Source organism: Cebus imitator, unplaced genomic scaffold (assembly GCF_001604975.1).
Source record: "Cebus imitator isolate Cc_AM_T3 unplaced genomic scaffold, Cebus_imitator-1.0 Scaffold124, whole genome shotgun sequence".
Classification (NCBI taxonomy): Eukaryota; Metazoa; Chordata; class Mammalia; order Primates; family Cebidae; genus Cebus; species Cebus imitator.
In genome coordinates, this window is record NW_016107439.1 from 4,962,283 (window position 1) to 4,981,108 (window position 18,826).

General features: G+C 36.7%; 1 protein-coding gene and 1 non-coding gene across 2 annotated transcripts in view; both read left to right on the forward strand.

The window, feature by feature from the left end:
* TXK (TXK tyrosine kinase) overlaps positions 1 to 18,826 on the forward strand; it is a 68,818-nt gene that overhangs the window by 25,281 nt on the left and 24,711 nt on the right. Inside the window, exons 6-8 of the mRNA XM_017540320.2 lie at positions 5,884 to 5,938; positions 15,051 to 15,130; positions 16,070 to 16,197. Of these exons, the coding sequence (XP_017395809.1) occupies positions 5,884 to 5,938; positions 15,051 to 15,130; positions 16,070 to 16,197 (263 nt within the window). The remainder of the gene's footprint in view (positions 1 to 5,883; positions 5,939 to 15,050; positions 15,131 to 16,069; positions 16,198 to 18,826) is intronic.
* On the forward strand, positions 4,651 to 4,758 carry LOC119472935. Its single transcript, XR_005202107.1, has one exon. It is a non-coding gene; the product is annotated as a U6 spliceosomal RNA (small nuclear RNA).

Genomic DNA, 18,826 nt, shown 5'->3' on the forward strand with positions numbered 1-18,826 from the left:
GGAAATCCTAGCAATCACTTTTTTAGCCCCTCATTTTGCAGATAAGAAGATTGACAGAAGACTTTACAGGTAGAGAGCAGCAGAAATGAGACTAGTCATATTTTTAAATAAATTTAGATTTTTAGTTTGAGGATCTCCCCCCACCTCCATCCCGCTTGGGCACTTATCTTGCAATTAGCATATGCTTCCACCAGGTGGCAGTAGGTAATATGCATTGAGAATTAAGACAAGTGCTTTTCTGAGAACCAGGCAGTAAATACAGTTGAATGAGAGAAACTCCTTGGTTGGTCTTGCTACTAATAGAGCCCACCTGGAGATCTAACTGAGTACATCTCTCCTAAAACAAATTCAATTTCAAAAGCTTAGGTGAATAATGTAGACTTTATTGGAGGAGAGAAGGAGATGACTTCAGGACACATGACACATCTACATCACTCTATAGATTTCTCCTTTAGCTATTTCTGGTCTCTCTCCAGTCACTCACCTCATCTCCATCATAGGACCTCTTCTCTCTTTTCCCACCTTCACTCAGCCTCATGTCTCTATTGGAGCCATTTAGCTCTTCCCAAGATTCTAATCTCCAGTAAAACAAAGTCCTCAGGTGACTGAACCCACCTTCCTTATAAAACAGTTCCAAAGTGCTCACTGTGGTGGAACATATACTAAAATTGGAATGATACAGAGAAGATCAGCATGGCAATTTTTTAATTTTAATTTTTATTGTTTTTATTTATTTTTGAAATTTTAAAAATATTTTAAGTTCTGGGGCACATAGGCAGAAGTGCAGGTTTGTTACATAGGTATACAAGTACCATGGTGGTTTCCTGCATCCACCAACCCATCATCTACATTAGGTATTTCTCCTGATGCTATCCTTCCCGTAGTCCCCAACCCCCAACAGGCCGTGGTATGTGATGTTCCCCTCCCTGTGTCCATGTGTTCTCATTATTCAACTCCCACTTATGAGTGAGAATATGCAGTGTTTGGTTTTCTGTTCTTGTGTTAGTTGGCTGAGAATGATGGTTTCCAGCTTCATCCATGTCCCTGCAAAGGACATGAACGCATTCTTTTTTTATGTTTGCATAGTATTCCATAGTGTATATGTGCCACATTTTCTTTATCCTGTCTATCATTGATGGGCATTTGGGTTGATTCCAAGTCTTTGCTATTGTGAACAGTGCCATAATAAACATTCATGTGCATGTATCTTTAGAGTAGAATGATTTATAATCCTTTGGGTATATACCCAGTAATGGCATTGATGACTCAAATGGTATTTCTAGTTCTAGATCCTTGAGGAATCTCCACACTGTCTTCCACAATAATTGAACTAATTTACACTCCCACCAACAGTGTAAAAGCGTTCCTATTTCTCCACATCCTCTTCAGCATCTGTTGTTTCCTGACTTTTTAATGATTGCCATTCTAACTTGCATGAGATGGTATCTCATTGTGGTTTTGATTTGAATTTCTCTAGTGACCAGTGATGATGAGCACCTTTTCATGTTTGTTGGCTGCATAAATGTCTTCTTTTGAGAAGTGTCTGTTGATATCCTTTGCCCACTTTTTGGTGGGGTTGTCTTTTTTTTGTAGATTTGTTTAAGTTCTTTGTCCATTCTGGATATTAGACCTTTGTCAGATAGATTGCAAAAATTTTCTCCCATTCTGTACGTTGCTTCTTCACTCTGATGATAGTTTATTTTGCTGTGCAGAAGCTCTTTAGTTTAATTAGATCCCATTTGTCTATTTTGGCTTTTGTTGCCATTGCTTTTGGCGTTTTAGTCATGAAGCCTTTGCCCATGCCTATGTCCTAAATGGTTTTGTAGCATGAAAATTTTAAAAAATTAAAAAAGAAAGAGGCCAGGCATGGTGGCTTACACCTGTAATCCTAGCACTTTGGGAGGCTGAGGTGGGAGAATTGCATGAGCTCAGGAGTTCAAGGCCATCCTGGGCAACACAGTGAGACCCTATCTCTATTTAAAAAAAAGAAAAAAAAAAACAATGGTTCTGCAGCTATCTACTCAAGAACATGTCCACTTGGGGTCTCACCACTACCCCGAGCTGAAGCTGACCAACAAAAACAGGCCTCTTGCAAGGCCAGGTCAGAGGAGATTTTGTATGTATTTACAAATATTATATGAAGATCTCTTGCTTAGAAAAATAAAACTTTTTTTCATATCATTTGAATTTTCCAGGCAATTAAAGGAGACATTTGTGAAGGTAGCTAACACAGTGCTGGGTGGTTAGCGAATGGACACTCACTCCTGAATGCCCAGGAATGTTACTTTCTACCCTTTTATTCTTCATTTACTCATTGATTCCCCTGTCTAGACAAGGCCTAGACTCTGGCCATAACAACTTGTTTATACTGTGGATGTTGGATCATCTCAATTAAACTACTCTGGGGTTACAACTGCTACCTCATTTTCTTGGGCCTTGATTTACCTATGTTTTTTTTAAAAATCATCCTTTTTTAAATGACTTTAATTATGAGAAAACTCATTTTTCATTTTATTGCTGTTTCTAAAAACAGGTTTATCAAAATGTAGATAAAATAGTTATTATTATTGATCACTGAAATTTATTGACCACTTACTATGTACCAAGCACTGTTCTAATGATTGTACAAAAGTTACTGCCCTAGGTTGAAGTATTAGAGCATGAGTACAGAAATGGGAGCAACCTGGGTCCAAATCCTGGCATCAGGACTGAATAGTGCTTTGGTTCTGGGTGGAGTTACCTAATGTCTCTAAACCTTTGACTGATCTGAAAAGCAGAGACAATAATACCTATAGTATCTATTAATAATAAACCATTAATACATTCTAGTGATTATTATTATTTCATAAACCATAAAACTACCTGGAAAAACATTTACAGTTTAATTCGCCCTGCCTAGTATGACAGGTGTTCAACATTCCTTTGTTACTTCAGTCCTCAAATCACCTTATTTGTTCCATCTGTATTTATTGTACACTTCTGATGTTCCAGATATTACAACATGAAATATGCAGATGGAACTTATAGTTTCTTGGGGGAAAACTGACATTAAACAACTCTAAGTCCACAAATAAATGTACAATTTTAAATTGTAGTGTTATGATACACTGGAGCCTGGGGCGGGGGGTGAGGCGGGGATGGCAAGGGGAGGGAGAGCATCAGTAAGAATAGCTAATGGGCGCTGGGCTTAATACCTAGGCAATGGGACGGTCTGTGCAGGAAACCACTATGGCACACATCTACCTACATAACAAACCTGCACATCCTGCACACGTACCCTGGAACTTAAAATAAAAGTTGAGAAAAAAAATTAAAAATTGTAGTATTTTGAAGGAACAGTATTGGACACTGTGGGAAAAAACAGGGCAGGGGATATAGTTTAGATGAGGGATGTTGGGGAAGAGCTTTCTGAGGAAGTGACTTGAGGTCTAAAGGTGGTAGAGGGAGTGTGTGTTGGGAGGAGGGTGGGGTATAGTGGAAGGAATGCTGTGTCAATGTGGAGTTCTGATATTTCAGGGGAATCTTTAGGCATAGACAGATTTATGGCTACTTTGGCTTTAAATGAATACCCAAATGATCAACGTTACAATGTAGAAACCTAGTTTTCAGAAAGTCCTCAAATTCAACTTATAAAATTTGATATACTATACATAAATCTAAAGAAATAAGAACAATCACCTTAATTCAAACTCAAGATACTAAATATCATTGAACAATCAGTCCTATTTATGAGCTCAGTTAATTAAATTTTTGAAAACTTAATTTGCATTAATAACTGAATAAATTCAGTTTTCTTTCAACGCATGCCTGACAGGGCAAATTTGCAATTATAATAAGCCCTATATAAGTCTTTAAATGATCCTGGAAATCTAATAAGCTAACCTTATAAATGTGGAAATCAAGTTCTTGTAACCATACAAATACCATTTTAAAAACAAGTCAAATTCTCTGCAACTTCAAATAACAAGTTTAAAATTAATTATGCCCTTTAAAAACAGAGACAAAAATCTAATATGCCAGATTATCTTAAAATAATAGATATTTTAAATACCAAACATATTGATCGTTCCTGAACTGTACAGAAGTATGAGTTTCATTTATCTCAGTATCTCTACATAGAATCGTTAATCCGCTCACAATTAGAAAGTCACTTACTAAGGGAAGAAGATTAACCTTCTCAGATCTAATGGGGTTTCTAGATCAAAAATTCAGGAACACAATATTGTTTACTTATTGATCAGAAACCTGAGATTGGGACATGGGACTGGAGGTGTTCATACAACATACAGGATGTTTCTACTCACCCATCGCTGGACGTGCTGGATTTAGAAAAAAAATGTCAATAGGATACCTGTCCCTAACTCCTTCATGCACATCATTTGGTCTTAGTTATAATTAGTGTTGTCTAGGTGTAAGAATTACAGTTTTACTCATACATATATTTTTAAAAAGCCTTCTAACTTTTATCCTCTGATTTAAATAAATGAAATTCTGAAATACTGTGCTCTTGCCTCCTCTAAGTTCTATTTGTTCAGTCTCTTTCCGGCCTGATAGAATTCTGAATTATTTTAAAGGATCTTGAGTTTGTCACATACATCTATCTGAAAATATTAGATTAAATTTAGCATCTTTTTAAAAATCTTGTTTTGAGTGCTTGCTTTAGCAGCACATATACTAAAAATTAGAACAATACAGAGAAGATTAGCATGTTCCCTGCTCAAGGATGATATGCAAATTCGTGAAGTGTTAAATTTTTTTTTAAGTCTTGTTTTGAAAGGAAAACCTTTTAGGGTTCCTTTCTCTCTCTTTTGTTCTACCATTATTCTTTCTCCTTCCTGTACAACACTTGCTTACCGACTAGGTATTATCATATCAAACTGTATGTTTAGCTTATTAGTTAATATTGGTTAACTATGTTTACTACATGTGCTTCGGATATTCTAAAGTCATTTAATGATATGTTTCATGCAGAGAAAACAGCATGATTGGGGGCAGAAAGGGGGTTGGTGAATCAGAGGAAGAAAAGAATTCCAATGAGACAAGCTTAGTGAGTGAGGGGAGACTCAGGAGAGAGATGGGGCAGGAGAGAGTGTTAGAGCAAGTTTGTGTATTGCTTGTTCCATGTATCCTATTTTTTGATTTTTAAAAAATTTTATTTTAGATCCAGGGGGTACATGTTCATGTTTTTTTACAACAGTATATTTTGTAATGGTGGATATTGGGTTTCTAGTGTACCCATCACCTAAATAGTGAACATTTTATTGTATAAGTCATTTTTCAACTCTCACCCCTGTTCCATCCTCCCTGCTTTGGGAGCCCCCAGTGTCCATTCTTTCCATCTCTGTGGCTATGTGTTCCCCCTGTTTAGTTCCCACTTACAGGTGAGAACATCTGCTAACCACTGACTATACTATGACCTCATGTACTTAGGAGTGTCAGAAAAGTAAGAATGGGCTTTAATTTTTGGAAAGGATAACAAATCACCTATAAAAACATGTAAATAGGAAGTTTCTGAGAGGAAAGACAGAAATAAGTATTGTTTTCGTTTGTCTGCCAAAGCTCAAACGTGTTTGTTCAAGATGATGAGGTCTTTACTACATACCTTTCATGGAAATTTATAAGAAGTTAAATCATTCATAAGGATATACTAAGTGTATGTCAGGAAGTTGAATTGAGATATGATAGAATGAACTAGATATTGGCTTGAAAATAAAATTATATTAAACTTAACTCATAATAGTATATTATTGTTTATCTGAATTTTTTTTGAAATAAATCAACTTTCTAAGATCAGTTCTGAAGTTCTTAAAAATGAAGAAAATGAAGCATTTTTTCTAAAAAATTGAATATAAAATTTAAATATCATTTTTATTGCTTTTACAGGTGGTACCATAGAAACATTACCAGAAATCAGGCAGAACATCTGCTGAGACAAGAGGTAATTCAATGTATTTGTGGACATTTTCAAAATTTCTGAGAAGTACTTATAAAGACTTTAACCAGCTAAAAAACTATATTAGTTCTAAAATATTATTACATCCCAACTATATATTTTATGTGAAGTTGTAAATCAGATATATTTGTATCAGATCATTTCCATCAACTTTCATTATAATTTCAGAAATATGTTTCTCCTGAAAGGATTTCAACTCCAATATAGGGAGACTCCAAGGTACATTCTGCCAATGGAGTCTCTCTTTCTAGTGTGTGTGTGTATATATATATAATCTCTCTCTCTCTCTCTCTACATGTACGTGTGTGTGTGTGTGTGTGTGTGTGTATGTGTGTGTATTACTATTATTATTTTTTTGAGACGGAGTTTCACTCTTGCTACCCAGGCTAGAGTGCAATGGCACGATCTCGGCTCACCGCAACCCCCACCTCCTGGGTTCAAGCAATTTTCCTGTCTCAGCCTACCAGGTAGCTGGGTCTACAGGCATGCACCACCACGTCCAGCTAATTTTTGTATTTTCAGTAGAGACGGGATTTCACCATGTTGACCAGGATGGCCTCAATCTCTTGACCTCATGATCCACCCACCTCAGCCTCCCAAAGTGCTGGGATTGTAGGCGTGAGCCACCGCGCCCAGCCTATAATTTTTTTTTGAGACATGGAATCGCTCTGTCACCCAGGCTGGAGTGCAGTGGCTCGATCACAGCTGACTGAAATCTTGACCTCCTGGGCTCAAAGCTATCTTCCCACCTCAGCCTCCTGAGTAGCTGGGACTACAGGCATGCCACCATGCCTGGGTAGTTTCTTTGTATTTTTAATAGAGATGGGGTTTTACCTTGTTGCCCAGCTGGTCTTGAACTGCTGAGCTTAAGTGATCAGGCTGGCTCTGCCTCCCAAAGTGCTGAGATTACAGGTGTGAGCCACCATTCCTAGCCTGGAGTCTGTATTTGTGTTGCTCATTATAACCTTTGCACCAAGTATAAACTCGATCCTCAGGAACTTAGGTTATACTCATTAAAAACACAAAGAAAAACACATGCTGCCCCACTTTCTTTGTTCTTTGGAAGCAGAAGAAAGAGTTGAATAGCCAAAATACCAAACTCAGATCAGAACTGCTCATAGTTTAAATTTCCAGCTGTAGATAAACATTAACTGTGGGTAAACGTAGAGTCAGAACTAGAAACTAGGTAAGAGGTATTTGTGTCATTATGCTCTGCTGTGGGATGTTGAGGAAATCTAGAAATACGAATGAGAAAGGATCAGTTCTGTAACTCAAAACTCAATGCCAGTAATGGCACAGGACGCAATGAAGACCCACTTCACAGCAGAGGCTAGGCAGAGAATGAGGGACACAGGCCCATCCTCAGGTGACCGCGCGGATGGAAACTGGACAGGCCTCACTTGCTTGGAGGAAATTGAGTGGGGCAGCAAATATTCTATCTTCCTGGTATGGTCATGGCAAATGGCCTTTTGTGAGGTGATACTAATATGTCCAACATGGAGAAATAAAATGTTATGACAGGTGGACAGAACCAGAGAAGGAAGGTCCCAGAGGAGGTCCACAGTCAGCACACTGGGCACAGGTAATATGGCCGAAATCACTGGGCTGTGCAGATTCAGGATAAGAGCTTCTGCATCTGAAAAGAAGCCAGACAAGGTCAGATCTCTACAGAGACTTGAAGAGTGAATTATACGCACAGGCCCACAATCCAGATATGTGAAATATTAAAATTTGGCCATGACATTAAAAAAACCAATTACAGCTACAGGAAGCCCACCGCTTCATCTTTTTGGTCCTCTGTCATTCCCCAGACTCAGTCACAACAGCAAGGTATGTTCCCGTTTTGTCCATGTGTTTATATTTTGATCATTATGCATGCACATAAACAACCTATAACATTATTTTATGTATTTTACCATTTGACAGAAGGAGATCATATGTATGTTGATTTTTTAGTTAAACATGTTTTCAAAGTTTATTGATATGGGTACATATACTGTAGATCAAACACATTCCTTTAACTGTATATTAGTGTATTTCATGATATGACTATATAAAATTGTATTCAGTATGGATAAACATTCAAAATGTTCCTAATTTGTTACTGTTACAAACAGTTCTGCAATGAATTTTCTTATAAATGTCAAGTTGTACACAAGGGTGAAATGGAATTATGTGGTCACAGGGTATGTGCAGATTTAACATTATTAGATATTTTCAAAACATGATTCAAAATGGTTACACTAATTTAGGCTCTTGTGGTGAATGAGATAAACTGGTTCCCAACATTCTTGCCAGCAGGTGGCAAGTAGTTTCACACTTTTTTTTTCAATTCGTTGGGTGAGAAATTTTATACTTTTTCAAACATTTTCTTGATTACCAGTGTAGTTGAGTTACTTTTGAAGTGTCTGTAGGCTGATTGAGCTTACTCTTCTGTGACATGCCTGTTAATATTTTTTGTTCATTTCTCCTGTAGTGCTTGCCTTTTTAACCTATAAGTCTATATTTAAAAAATATAGCTGGGTGTGGTGGCTTAAGCCTATAATCCCAGCACTTCGGGAGGCCGAAGCAGGTGGATCATTTGAGATCAGGAGGTTGAGACCAACCTGGCTAACATGGTGAAACCCCATCTCTACTGAAAATATAAAAATTAGCCGGGTGTGGTGGTGCGTGCCTGTAATCCCAGCTACCCAGGAGGTTGAGGCTGGAGAATCGCTTGAACCTGGGAGGTGGAGATCGCAGTGAGCTGAGATCATGCCACTGCATTCCAGCCTGGGTGACAGAATGAGACTCTGTCTCAAAAAAATCAATTAAAAAGAATGATAAAAAGTATATCCAGCATACCAATCCTTTTTGTCAGTTATGTATTAAAAATATACTCTTCTGGCTTCTGGCTTTTAAGAAAACTTTACATGTTTTCCTTTCTTGCATAGAATTTAAAAAGGTTTATGTGGTCACATTTCTCAAATTTTCCTTTATTATCTGTGCTTTTTTTTTTTTACCTTAGTGTAAGAAGTTTTTCTTCCAATTGAAGTCATAAATGGATTCTCTATTTTCTTTTAAATGTATTAAGGATTTGCTTTTCACATCTGGGTCTTTATCAGAAATGTGTGTGTATGTGTGTATAATGCATGGGATATTTAAAATATACTTATTTTTCCTATGTATCTTAAAAATGTTTTTGTAATTTATATATTTTCTAATTTTTATTTTAAAAATACACCTGGATTAAACCATATTTGTCATGAAGCATTTAAAATACATATTCTGGTTTGGGTTTCCTGATATTTTATTCAGCATATTATGTTCAAAGCATGTTATGTTCAAAAGGAAGCCTGGCTTATAATTTTCTGTTCTCTTTGTTTTAGTATAAAGGTTACCTTAACATCATAAAATGAGTTAAGGGATAGGGCTTTGTCTTTCTTTCCAATCTGTGGAATAGTTATTGTCTGGTTAGGAACCATAACTGTCTTGTAAGAGAGTCCAGATATGCTGCTTTTACAAAAAGGTAGATATGTGACTACTGATTGAATTTCCTTTTCTTTTTGGAATGTTTGATAATTTATATTTACCTAGAGAATTGCCTATTTTAAATTTATTTTCAAATTTGTTCCATTAACAATTCATAGCAATATCCTATAATTTGTATTTATTTTATATTTCAATATGAAATATAAAATATTATATTTTTGGACCACAGTATGTTCATGTGGTCCAAAATCAAAAGATTTTGGAAAGTTTTCTTCCATCTTGTCTTGAAGCCACCAATTTCCCTCCCCACAGAAAAACTACTATTAGTTTATTTTGTGTCCTTTCCAAGATATTTAATACATACACAAGTAAGTACAAATATATTTTCTTGTTTTATTACTTTTACACAAATGATAGCATGCTATGTATACTTTTATATATATTATTTTTTCACATAAGTATATATATTTAGAATCTTTCCACATCAGTACACAAAATGTGTCCTCCTTCACTTTATACCTGCATGGTATTCCTTAGTTTGGTTGTATCACAATTTTTAAAAACAATTCTTCATTATGGAAATTAAATGGTAGATATTCTTTCGCTGTTGAAACAGTGCTGCCATCCATAATCTGTACATATATCTTTTCCCATTTATGTGTGTTTGTAGGATAAATCCTCAAAGGTACAAACTCTGGGTCAAATGAAATATACATTTCTAATTTTAATAAATACTGAAATGTCCTCAGTAGTTGTATCAATGTATATGCCTACCAGAAATGTAAGCGAGTCTGTTTTCCCATAACCTTTCACCCAGCCCGTTATAAAAAACATCTGGATCTTTGCTCTCTGACACCTCATCTCAGTGTGGATGTCATTTGCATTTCTCTTATTCTGGGAATGCTAAGCATTTTTTATATGATAAATTTTACATGTCTGTATTTCCTTTTCTGTGAACTCTTTGTTCATATCCTTTGCATAGTATTCTATTGGGTTTTTGATGTTTTTCTCAGAATTTGTAGGACCTATGTAGCCATATTGAGGAAATTAGCCCTTCGTGACATGTGGTGTTATTTCCTGCAGTTTTTCTATTGTCTTGCGGTATTTTGGCCTGAAGGGTATTTGAATTTTATATGTATTGCCTTCCCCCTCCCAGGTCATTACAAATATTCTCATGTTTCTTGATCACTTTAGTGGTTTTATTTTGTGCATTTTTATCTTTGATCCATTTGTAATTTTTCCTGATGTTAGGAGTGAGATATGGATCCAACTTTATTTTTTTCTAAATGGTTACCAAACATCCCCCTTTCTGTGCTGACTTGAGATGCCATTTTCATCATAAACAAAATGCCTAATTTGGACTATATCTGGGCTTTCTACTTGGTTTTATTGATCAGCTTGTCTATTCATAGAGGACAATTACACTTTTAAGTACAGAGGCTGTCTCTAGTGTGGCTAGCCTCTCTCATTATTCTTTTTCAGAAATATTCTGGATGTATTAATATATATTTTTTGTCCATATAAGCTTGAGAATCTCCTTGTCTCATTTAAAAAAAAATCTTCCTATTGGTTTGTTGCATTAAATGTACAGATTAATTTGGGAAAAAATTTTCTGGCATTACAAATCAGTGAGGTTTGGAGACCCATTTGTTCCAGAACCCATATATTAATATTAATATGGAAAAAAATTAGATTCATATATCTAGGAAAAATAACCATAGGTATATTAAACACCTGATGAGAAAAGCAAACATTTTTGTATTCTTCAGGAGCATTTTAGAGTTTTCTTCATACAACTTTTGCACATTTATTTTTGTTTATCTTAAAATATTTCATCTTTTGTGTTGCTGTTGTAAATGAGTATATCTTATTTTTACTTATAAAGCTTTTTATTTCTGTGAATTAATTTTGTAACTGATAATTTGGGTGAATTCTCATGTTTCATGTAGTAGTTTTTCAGTTGATTCTCTTGGGTTTCCAGTATGCAATCAGCAGCCAACAGCGATGAGTTCAACTCCTCTTTTATAATTTTAACATAGCACTTTTAATTTTTGCCTTTTATTTAGTTGAATTGGCTAGTGTCTCCGGAACAGTATGAATTGCCAGTGATGATAGTAGTGGGGATTATTTCCTTTTTCAGGTTTTTTTTTTTTTTTTTTTTTTTGACAATTTTTCTTTTTTGCCCAAACTGAATGCAGTGGTGCAATCTCAGCTCACTGCAGCCATTGCCTCCCAGGTTCAAGCAATTCTCATGCCTCAGTCACCCCAGAAGCTGGGATTACAGGCACGTGGCACCACTTTGTATTTTCAGTAGAGGTGGGGTTTTGCTATGTTGGCCAGGTTGGTCTCAAACTCCTAGCCTTAAGTGATCTGCCTGCCTCAGTCTCCCAAAGTGCTGGGATTACAGGCATGAGCTACTGTGTCCGGCCCTTTTTCAGATTTTATTTGGAATGATTTTCACATATAGCATGATGCTGGATCTGAGACTAAAGTAAATAAGTGCTACTGTGTTAACGAAGTACACAAACATTCCTATTTTATTGAGAATTACAAAAAATTGATACTAGAAGTTGAAATTTGTCGAATGGCTTTTCAACATCTCTGGGGATGTTCATGTGGTTTTTCTTCTTCGATCTGCTATATAGGTTGGTGTAGAAGTCACTGTGGTTTTTGCCATTACTTTTAGTTACTCTTAATGGAAAAAAAAACACAATTACTTTTACACCAACCTAATAGTTTGATAAATTATATTAATAAAATCCCAAATATTGAATTATTCTTACACTCCTGCATGTGATTCTTCTTGGTCATGGTATATCATTCTTTTGTGCTACTGTATTTGTTTGTTAATATTTTATTTAGAATTTTTACATTGATACAGGTAAGACTGGTCAGCAGTTTTTTTGTGCACAGTTTTGGCTGTGCCGTTGGTTATTGATACTAAACTCATTTTACACATACAAACTGAAAAGTTTTTCTTCTTTTCATATCATGTGCTCTGGCATAGTTTCATCTCTGTACCATTTTTTCTTTTTTGAGACGGAGTCTCACTGTGTTGCCCAAGCTGGAGTGCAGTGACACAATCTCAGCTCACTGCAACCTCTGCCTCCCGGGTTCAAGCGATTCTCCTGTCTCAGCTTCTGGAGTAGCTGGGATTACAGGTGCCCTCCACCACATATGGCTAATTTTTGTATTTTTAGTAGAGACACGGTTTCACCATATTGGTCAGGCTGATCTTGAACTCCTGACCTCAGGTGATCCACCTGCCTTGACCTCCCAAAGTGTTGAAATTACAGGTGTGAGCCACCATGCCTGGCCTCTATACCATTTTTTTTTCTTTAAGGTTAAGTACATTATAATGTGTGACTATAGTACTATTTAACGTGGTACCTTTTAAAAAACCCAATACATTTTTCTACTCAACAGATCCATTAAGATTTCTACCTCTTCTGGATTCAATTTTGATAAATTTTATGTCTTACTATTTATTATCCATTTCATTCATGTTTCCAAATTTGTTGTATAGAATCAAGTAAATTTCTTAATTTTTACTGGATCATTGATAATTTTCTCCTTGTGATTTATTTTTCATTGATTTTCACCATTATTTAATGATTACGTTAATTAGCAGTTTATTAATTTTCCCTAAGCAACCAGATTTTAAACTTACTAGTCATATTATATTCTTACTTTAATAATTTATTTTATATTTTGTCTTTATCAATTTATTTCTTTTACTTGACTTGGGTTTATTTTATGTTTTTTTTTTAATTTTATGTTTTTAATCCTAACTTCTTGAGTTGAATATGCTTATTTGTATTGCTTTTGTTTATTTTTATAAGTAATAAGACTATGAATTTATTTCTGAGTACTGCTTGAACTGCATAGCAGAGTTGCTAATGTGTTGTGTTTCATTATTACTTTCTAGATATTTTTTACTTTTATTTAAATTTTTTTGAGCTATATGAAAGACAATTTAAAAGGCCGGCTGTGGTGGCTTACACCTGTAATCCCAGTACTTTGGGAGGCCAAGGTGGGCGGATTACTTGAGATCAGGATTTCAAGACCAGCCTGGCCAACGTGGTGAAACCTTGTCTCTACTAAAAATACAAAAATAAACTGGGCATGGTGGTATGTGCCTGTAATCCCAGCTACTGGGGAGGCTGAGGCAGGAGAATTGCTTGAACCTGGGAGGTAGAGGTTGCAGTGAGCCAACATCATGCCATTGCACTGTAGCCTGGATGACGAAGTGGGACTCCATTTCAAAAAAAAGAAAAAAGGAAAGAAGGAAGAAAGGAAGGAAGGAAGGAAGACAGAAAGAAAGAAAGAAAGAAAAAGAAAATGTAAAACTCTATAGATGATAGGAGATTTTTACTTTTGGGTTAGTTATTAATTTCCGGTTTTATTGCTTTGTAGTCAGAAAATCTTGCTTGTACTCTTTCGACTTTGCTTCTTTGAAGAGATCACCACATATGCAACTTTTATTTGTATGCACATTATATATGCTTGTTTGTGTATATTATATACATATACACAATACATTCAACTTTATTTTTTCGTCTCTGTCTTTTGCATCTTGTGTCCCCTGTGGTATGTAACAGAAAACTTGTATATCGTAGGAATACAGTAAAAGCTAGATTTTATTATTTCAAATGGCTGCAAGAGATTCTTTGGTTAAAGCAATTGGACCAAGGATTAAAGCTTATACCTTGATGAATATCTGAAATGAGAAGGAGAAGACTCTACTTAATATAATACGTTTACCTTGAAGGTCAGACCATGCTATTTGGGTTCTGCAATTCTCAAGCATATTGTAAAGGATGCCAGCACTTCATGAATGCAAAATTCTATGGATTTGACAAGATTCTGAGATATATTTTTCCTCTTCCTGAGCATAAGCACACTCAGTAAAGCTAAAACATTTTACAATATCAAACAAGTGAATCAAAACAACTCAACATTCAGGATTCTTTGAAAGCAATTTACAGCTTTATTGGCGTCTCCCAAAGAATATCAATAGGAATCTAATTTATAACATAATTTCAGATTTATTATCATGTTCTCCTCTTTACTATTTCTTTTTATCTTTCTCATACCCCTACTGCAACTAATATGGTTCTTCTTGCTTTTCTTTTCAGACTCCCCCAAATTTGTTCTTTCTCCATCCTTCCCATGAACTCTGGTCTCCTTCCCTATTCCTTACATGCTCAACTGTGTTTCTCCCTGTCTTGTTGCTCTTCTTCCAAAATACAACCTGGTCAGTTTGTCTCAGAGTTCTTTCTATTCTACAGTGATTTTTAAAAATCCATTATCCTGATCAATATAACAAAAATAACTAAGCAGTAGGGAACAAGGTTGTCAAATAGAGAATTTTTCTTAGAAAAATCAGCCACAATATTTTAAAATACATTATAAATGCCTGTCTCAATTATATTTTATTTTATAGATGTGACTTCAAAATCTATAGGAATGATAAGATTTTGTGTACTTATAAAGACAATCTAATTCTTTATTTTAAGAATATAGTAGATTGCTTATTTATGGTAAGTAAATATAGCTTTGATTTTCATCCCTTTCTTTCTAAGAAGGAATAACTTATTCAATAAATGATTTTTTTTTTTTGCAGTCTAAAGAAGGCGCATTTATTGTCAGAGATTCGAGACATTTAGGATCCTACACAATTTCTGTATTTATAGGAGCTAGAAGGTAAGCACTTGTGATTTTGGTTACTGTAGAAATAATCCCTGGGACAGTCTCCATCACATAGACAATGTTAGTGAGAACTTAGCTTAGGGAAAAGATTGCTGGCCTGGAAGTTAGAAAAACCAACCAGTCCGTAATATATCCTTAGCATGCTCTGGGTGACACTGGATAAGTTTCTTAATCTCTCTTGTCTTCCTTTTCTCAACCATCAAGTAAAGAGGGGGAGATTAGTTGTGGTAGACACTGTTGGGCGCTTTCCTCATATCCCCTGGACTATTCTGGGATTCACCTGCAGAAAGGTCTCCTGCACTTAGAAAGCTTCCTGTGTCTGTCTGCCTGAGGACGTTCTGTGGCTGTGGGAACTTGTGGGCCCACGGCTAAGCTGAAAGTGCCTAAGAGGTAACATCCCAGGAGCAACCCTATGTTAAAGAAAATGGGAGTTGGTGGATAGATATCTCAGCTTCTTTTGCATTTCAGTGGGACAATTGTGAGATGTGTTCCCCAGCCTCTCCTAGGTTCCTGGAAGCGTTGAGCCCCAATTGCCCAAAGTAGCAACCTACTAAGTAATGCACCTGGCATTAGGTTTTCCTCCCTTCCTTGTCTTACATCTCCAATTGCTCACAGTGCGTGTGTTCATTCATTTAACCAATACTTGATATTCAGTATGTACTTAGATGGATTCATTATAAGATCTACTTTTTTGGACAGTAGTCTTGTCACTCAGACAACTTTGGCTGAAGTTATGTTTGAATCTAAGGCCCCAAAAATTTAGCTGAGGAATTTTCTTGGCATGGGGATGCACTTGTTGAATTTATTCAATCCAGTTCTCAGTGTAGTGTTCCTAGGATGAGTTTTAGAACTGGAGTCCTGTTGTTTAATCAGTTGGCTTAGTTCCAAAGTGACCTTTCACTCGTCTAGTAATTCACATTTTCTTGATTGTAGAAGTACGGAGGCTACCATAAAACATTATCAGATAAAAAAGAATGACTCAGGACAGTGGTACGTGGCTGAAAGACACCTCTTTCAATCAATTCCTGAGTTAATCTGGTATCACCAGCACAATGCGGCCGGTAAGTGGGGAACTTCAAGCTGGGTGAGTCAGGGAGCCAAGCCCTTGATGACCAATGCATCTTTAGTATCAGACACTCGACAGGAGCAAATCTCCCTGTAGAAATAGTTTAAGAGCTTGAAATACAGCCTGTCGTTTGAGCAATTCTCTTTCTTATTGATGCTTCTTCATTTTTCTAGTTGGTGGGGGCAAGAGGTAGGTCAATTTCTTATATTTCTGCCAGGTTAGAAACATGATAGCTGATGGAGATGCAAATAGTTGTCAATCATTATGCATTTGTTCTGGAAATTTACATAGGGCTAAATGTAATAAGATTTCAAATACCCTAAATAATGATGCTTTTTTCCCTTTGCCCCCATAAATCTGTTCTTTAGACAATTGCAATAGAAAATTACCCTTATGTCTCTCATTCTCTGTTTTTTCTTGTTTGAAGAATATAAAAAGTCACAGAGAACACAGCCTTTCACAGTTACAATTTAGCCTGACTATACCAGAGGCACAGTTAACCCATCTCCCTACCTATTGTTTGCAATAATTGCTATTTGTGCAAACCTATCATCTGTGAAAAGATATAGGAACCCAGAAAGTTCCACCAGAATTACAATCACATCTCTGGCCTTCAGCCCTTGCTTAACCTGTGCTGAACTACTTTGAGCCCATGGGGAATCTTCTTAGCATTGCAGAATTTAGAATCCACTGTAACTTTTCATATTATTTTGACATCTTGTCATGTATTTCTGTTTTAGATTTCTCTCATGAAAAGTGTTGACAAAAAAATTCCTTTTGGAAAGAGCTCACTTTTCCATTACACTAGTTCTAAGTATCAGGAATATATCAAAGGACATTTTTATCCTCTTGTGGGATGCATTCACGTGGATGTTCCAGGCAGTCACTGGAAGTTTGGTTAAGGAGTGAGGGTAAAATGTCTAGGTGGGGCCATAAAGGTCATAGTTGTAGCTAGAGATAGAATCAAGAGGTCAGTTCTGAATTTTCTCCTTTACATTTTTCTTTCTCCTTTCTCCAAAGAAAAAACTTGAGAAAGAGTGCTTATGGTGATTAGGTTACATGAGGTTATATGAGGGCTTTAACCTCAGCTAGGTCTTAGAGTCACTGGTAGCATCCATTCCTGTTCTCTGTTCAAACTTTTACCATTCTCAAGACTCCTTTACCAGAATTAACCACTGCCCTATTAGCAAATCTCCTGTCTGTCTACATCATTAGGAAAAGTGAAGCCACCAGGCATGAGCAACGTCCGTCTCATCTTCTGTCCCCATGCCCTCTTACCCCTATTCCCTCCAGTAGTAGTGAGGCCATGCCTGTGCTCTTGCTCTTGCCTGCCATCCACTGTTACTTTCTCTTCTGTTTCTCTTATGTTCTTTTGTCTTTCTCCCTTTAGCCCTTAACCCTATAAACATGCTTAAGACTTTCTTATCCTAAAAACAAAAACAACTCTCCCCCCTCTGCCCTAAGTCTTTCTCTGTTTACACATTGCTCTTGTGAGTCACACTTTTGGAAAAATATATCCACATCCTCTGTCTCCACTTCCTCATTTTCCATTTACTTTTTAAACATCTTTCTTCTGCTTTCAGCACTCCATGTTTGACCAGTGGCCCTACATTGACAGTACAGTGATGTTTTCTGGTTTTCCTGTGTGCAGATCCTCTCTGCTGCATTTGGCAGTGTCACTTGTTGCTCCATCAGTGTTTGACATCACCCCCTTTTGGCCTTCTCTAACTCCCAGTAGTTCCTACTGGGTCTTCCCAACGTGCCCTACTTCTACTCTTCCCTTGAATATTGGTTTTCCTCAGGAATCCATCCATGATCACTTCTCTTCTCAACTTAGGCATCTCTCTTTGCATAATCTTCTGTCTTGTAGACAGAGGCACTTGCAATTCCCGTAGGCCCTGAACTTCACTGATGAAGTAGGATGCTTCATGTTATACCATTACTCTCCCTCCAAGTCTCTTTCTGTTGTCTCTTTCAGGTAATACTAGCACTATTCAGCCCATTTGTATGGGTTGGAAGCATATAAATTAAGTAGATGCTTCTTTTTATTTTTTTTGAGACGGAGTCTCACTCTGTAGCCCAGGCTGGAGTGCAGTGGCATGAAATAGATGCTTCTTAATACCTCACTTCTGATTAATTATCAAATGCAATTGATTTCATATTCTAACTTGTGTCCCCTGTAGATCCCTGCCTCTCCCTTCTTCTAGTGCTGCCCTGATCATTGCTCACTAGGACAACTGCAATAGCCTCTTAACTGCTCTCATTGCCACCAGTGTTGATTTCCCCTTAATCCATTCTGCTAGTACCAGAGTGATCTATCAGAAATGTTAATCTGGTGGGGGGCAGTGGCTCATACCTGTTATTCCAGCACTTTGGGAGCCTGAGGTGGGTGGGTCACCTGAGGTCAGAAGTTCAAGACCAGCCTGGCCAACATGGTGAAACCCTGTCTCTACTAAAAATTACAAAATTAGCCACTCATGGTGGCACATGCCTTTAATCCCAGCTATTTGAGAGGCTGAGGCAGCAGAATCGCTTGAACCTGGGAGGCGGAGGTTGTAGTGAGCTGAGATCACACCATTGCACTCCAGCCTGGGCAATAAGAATGAAACTCCGTCTCAAAAAAA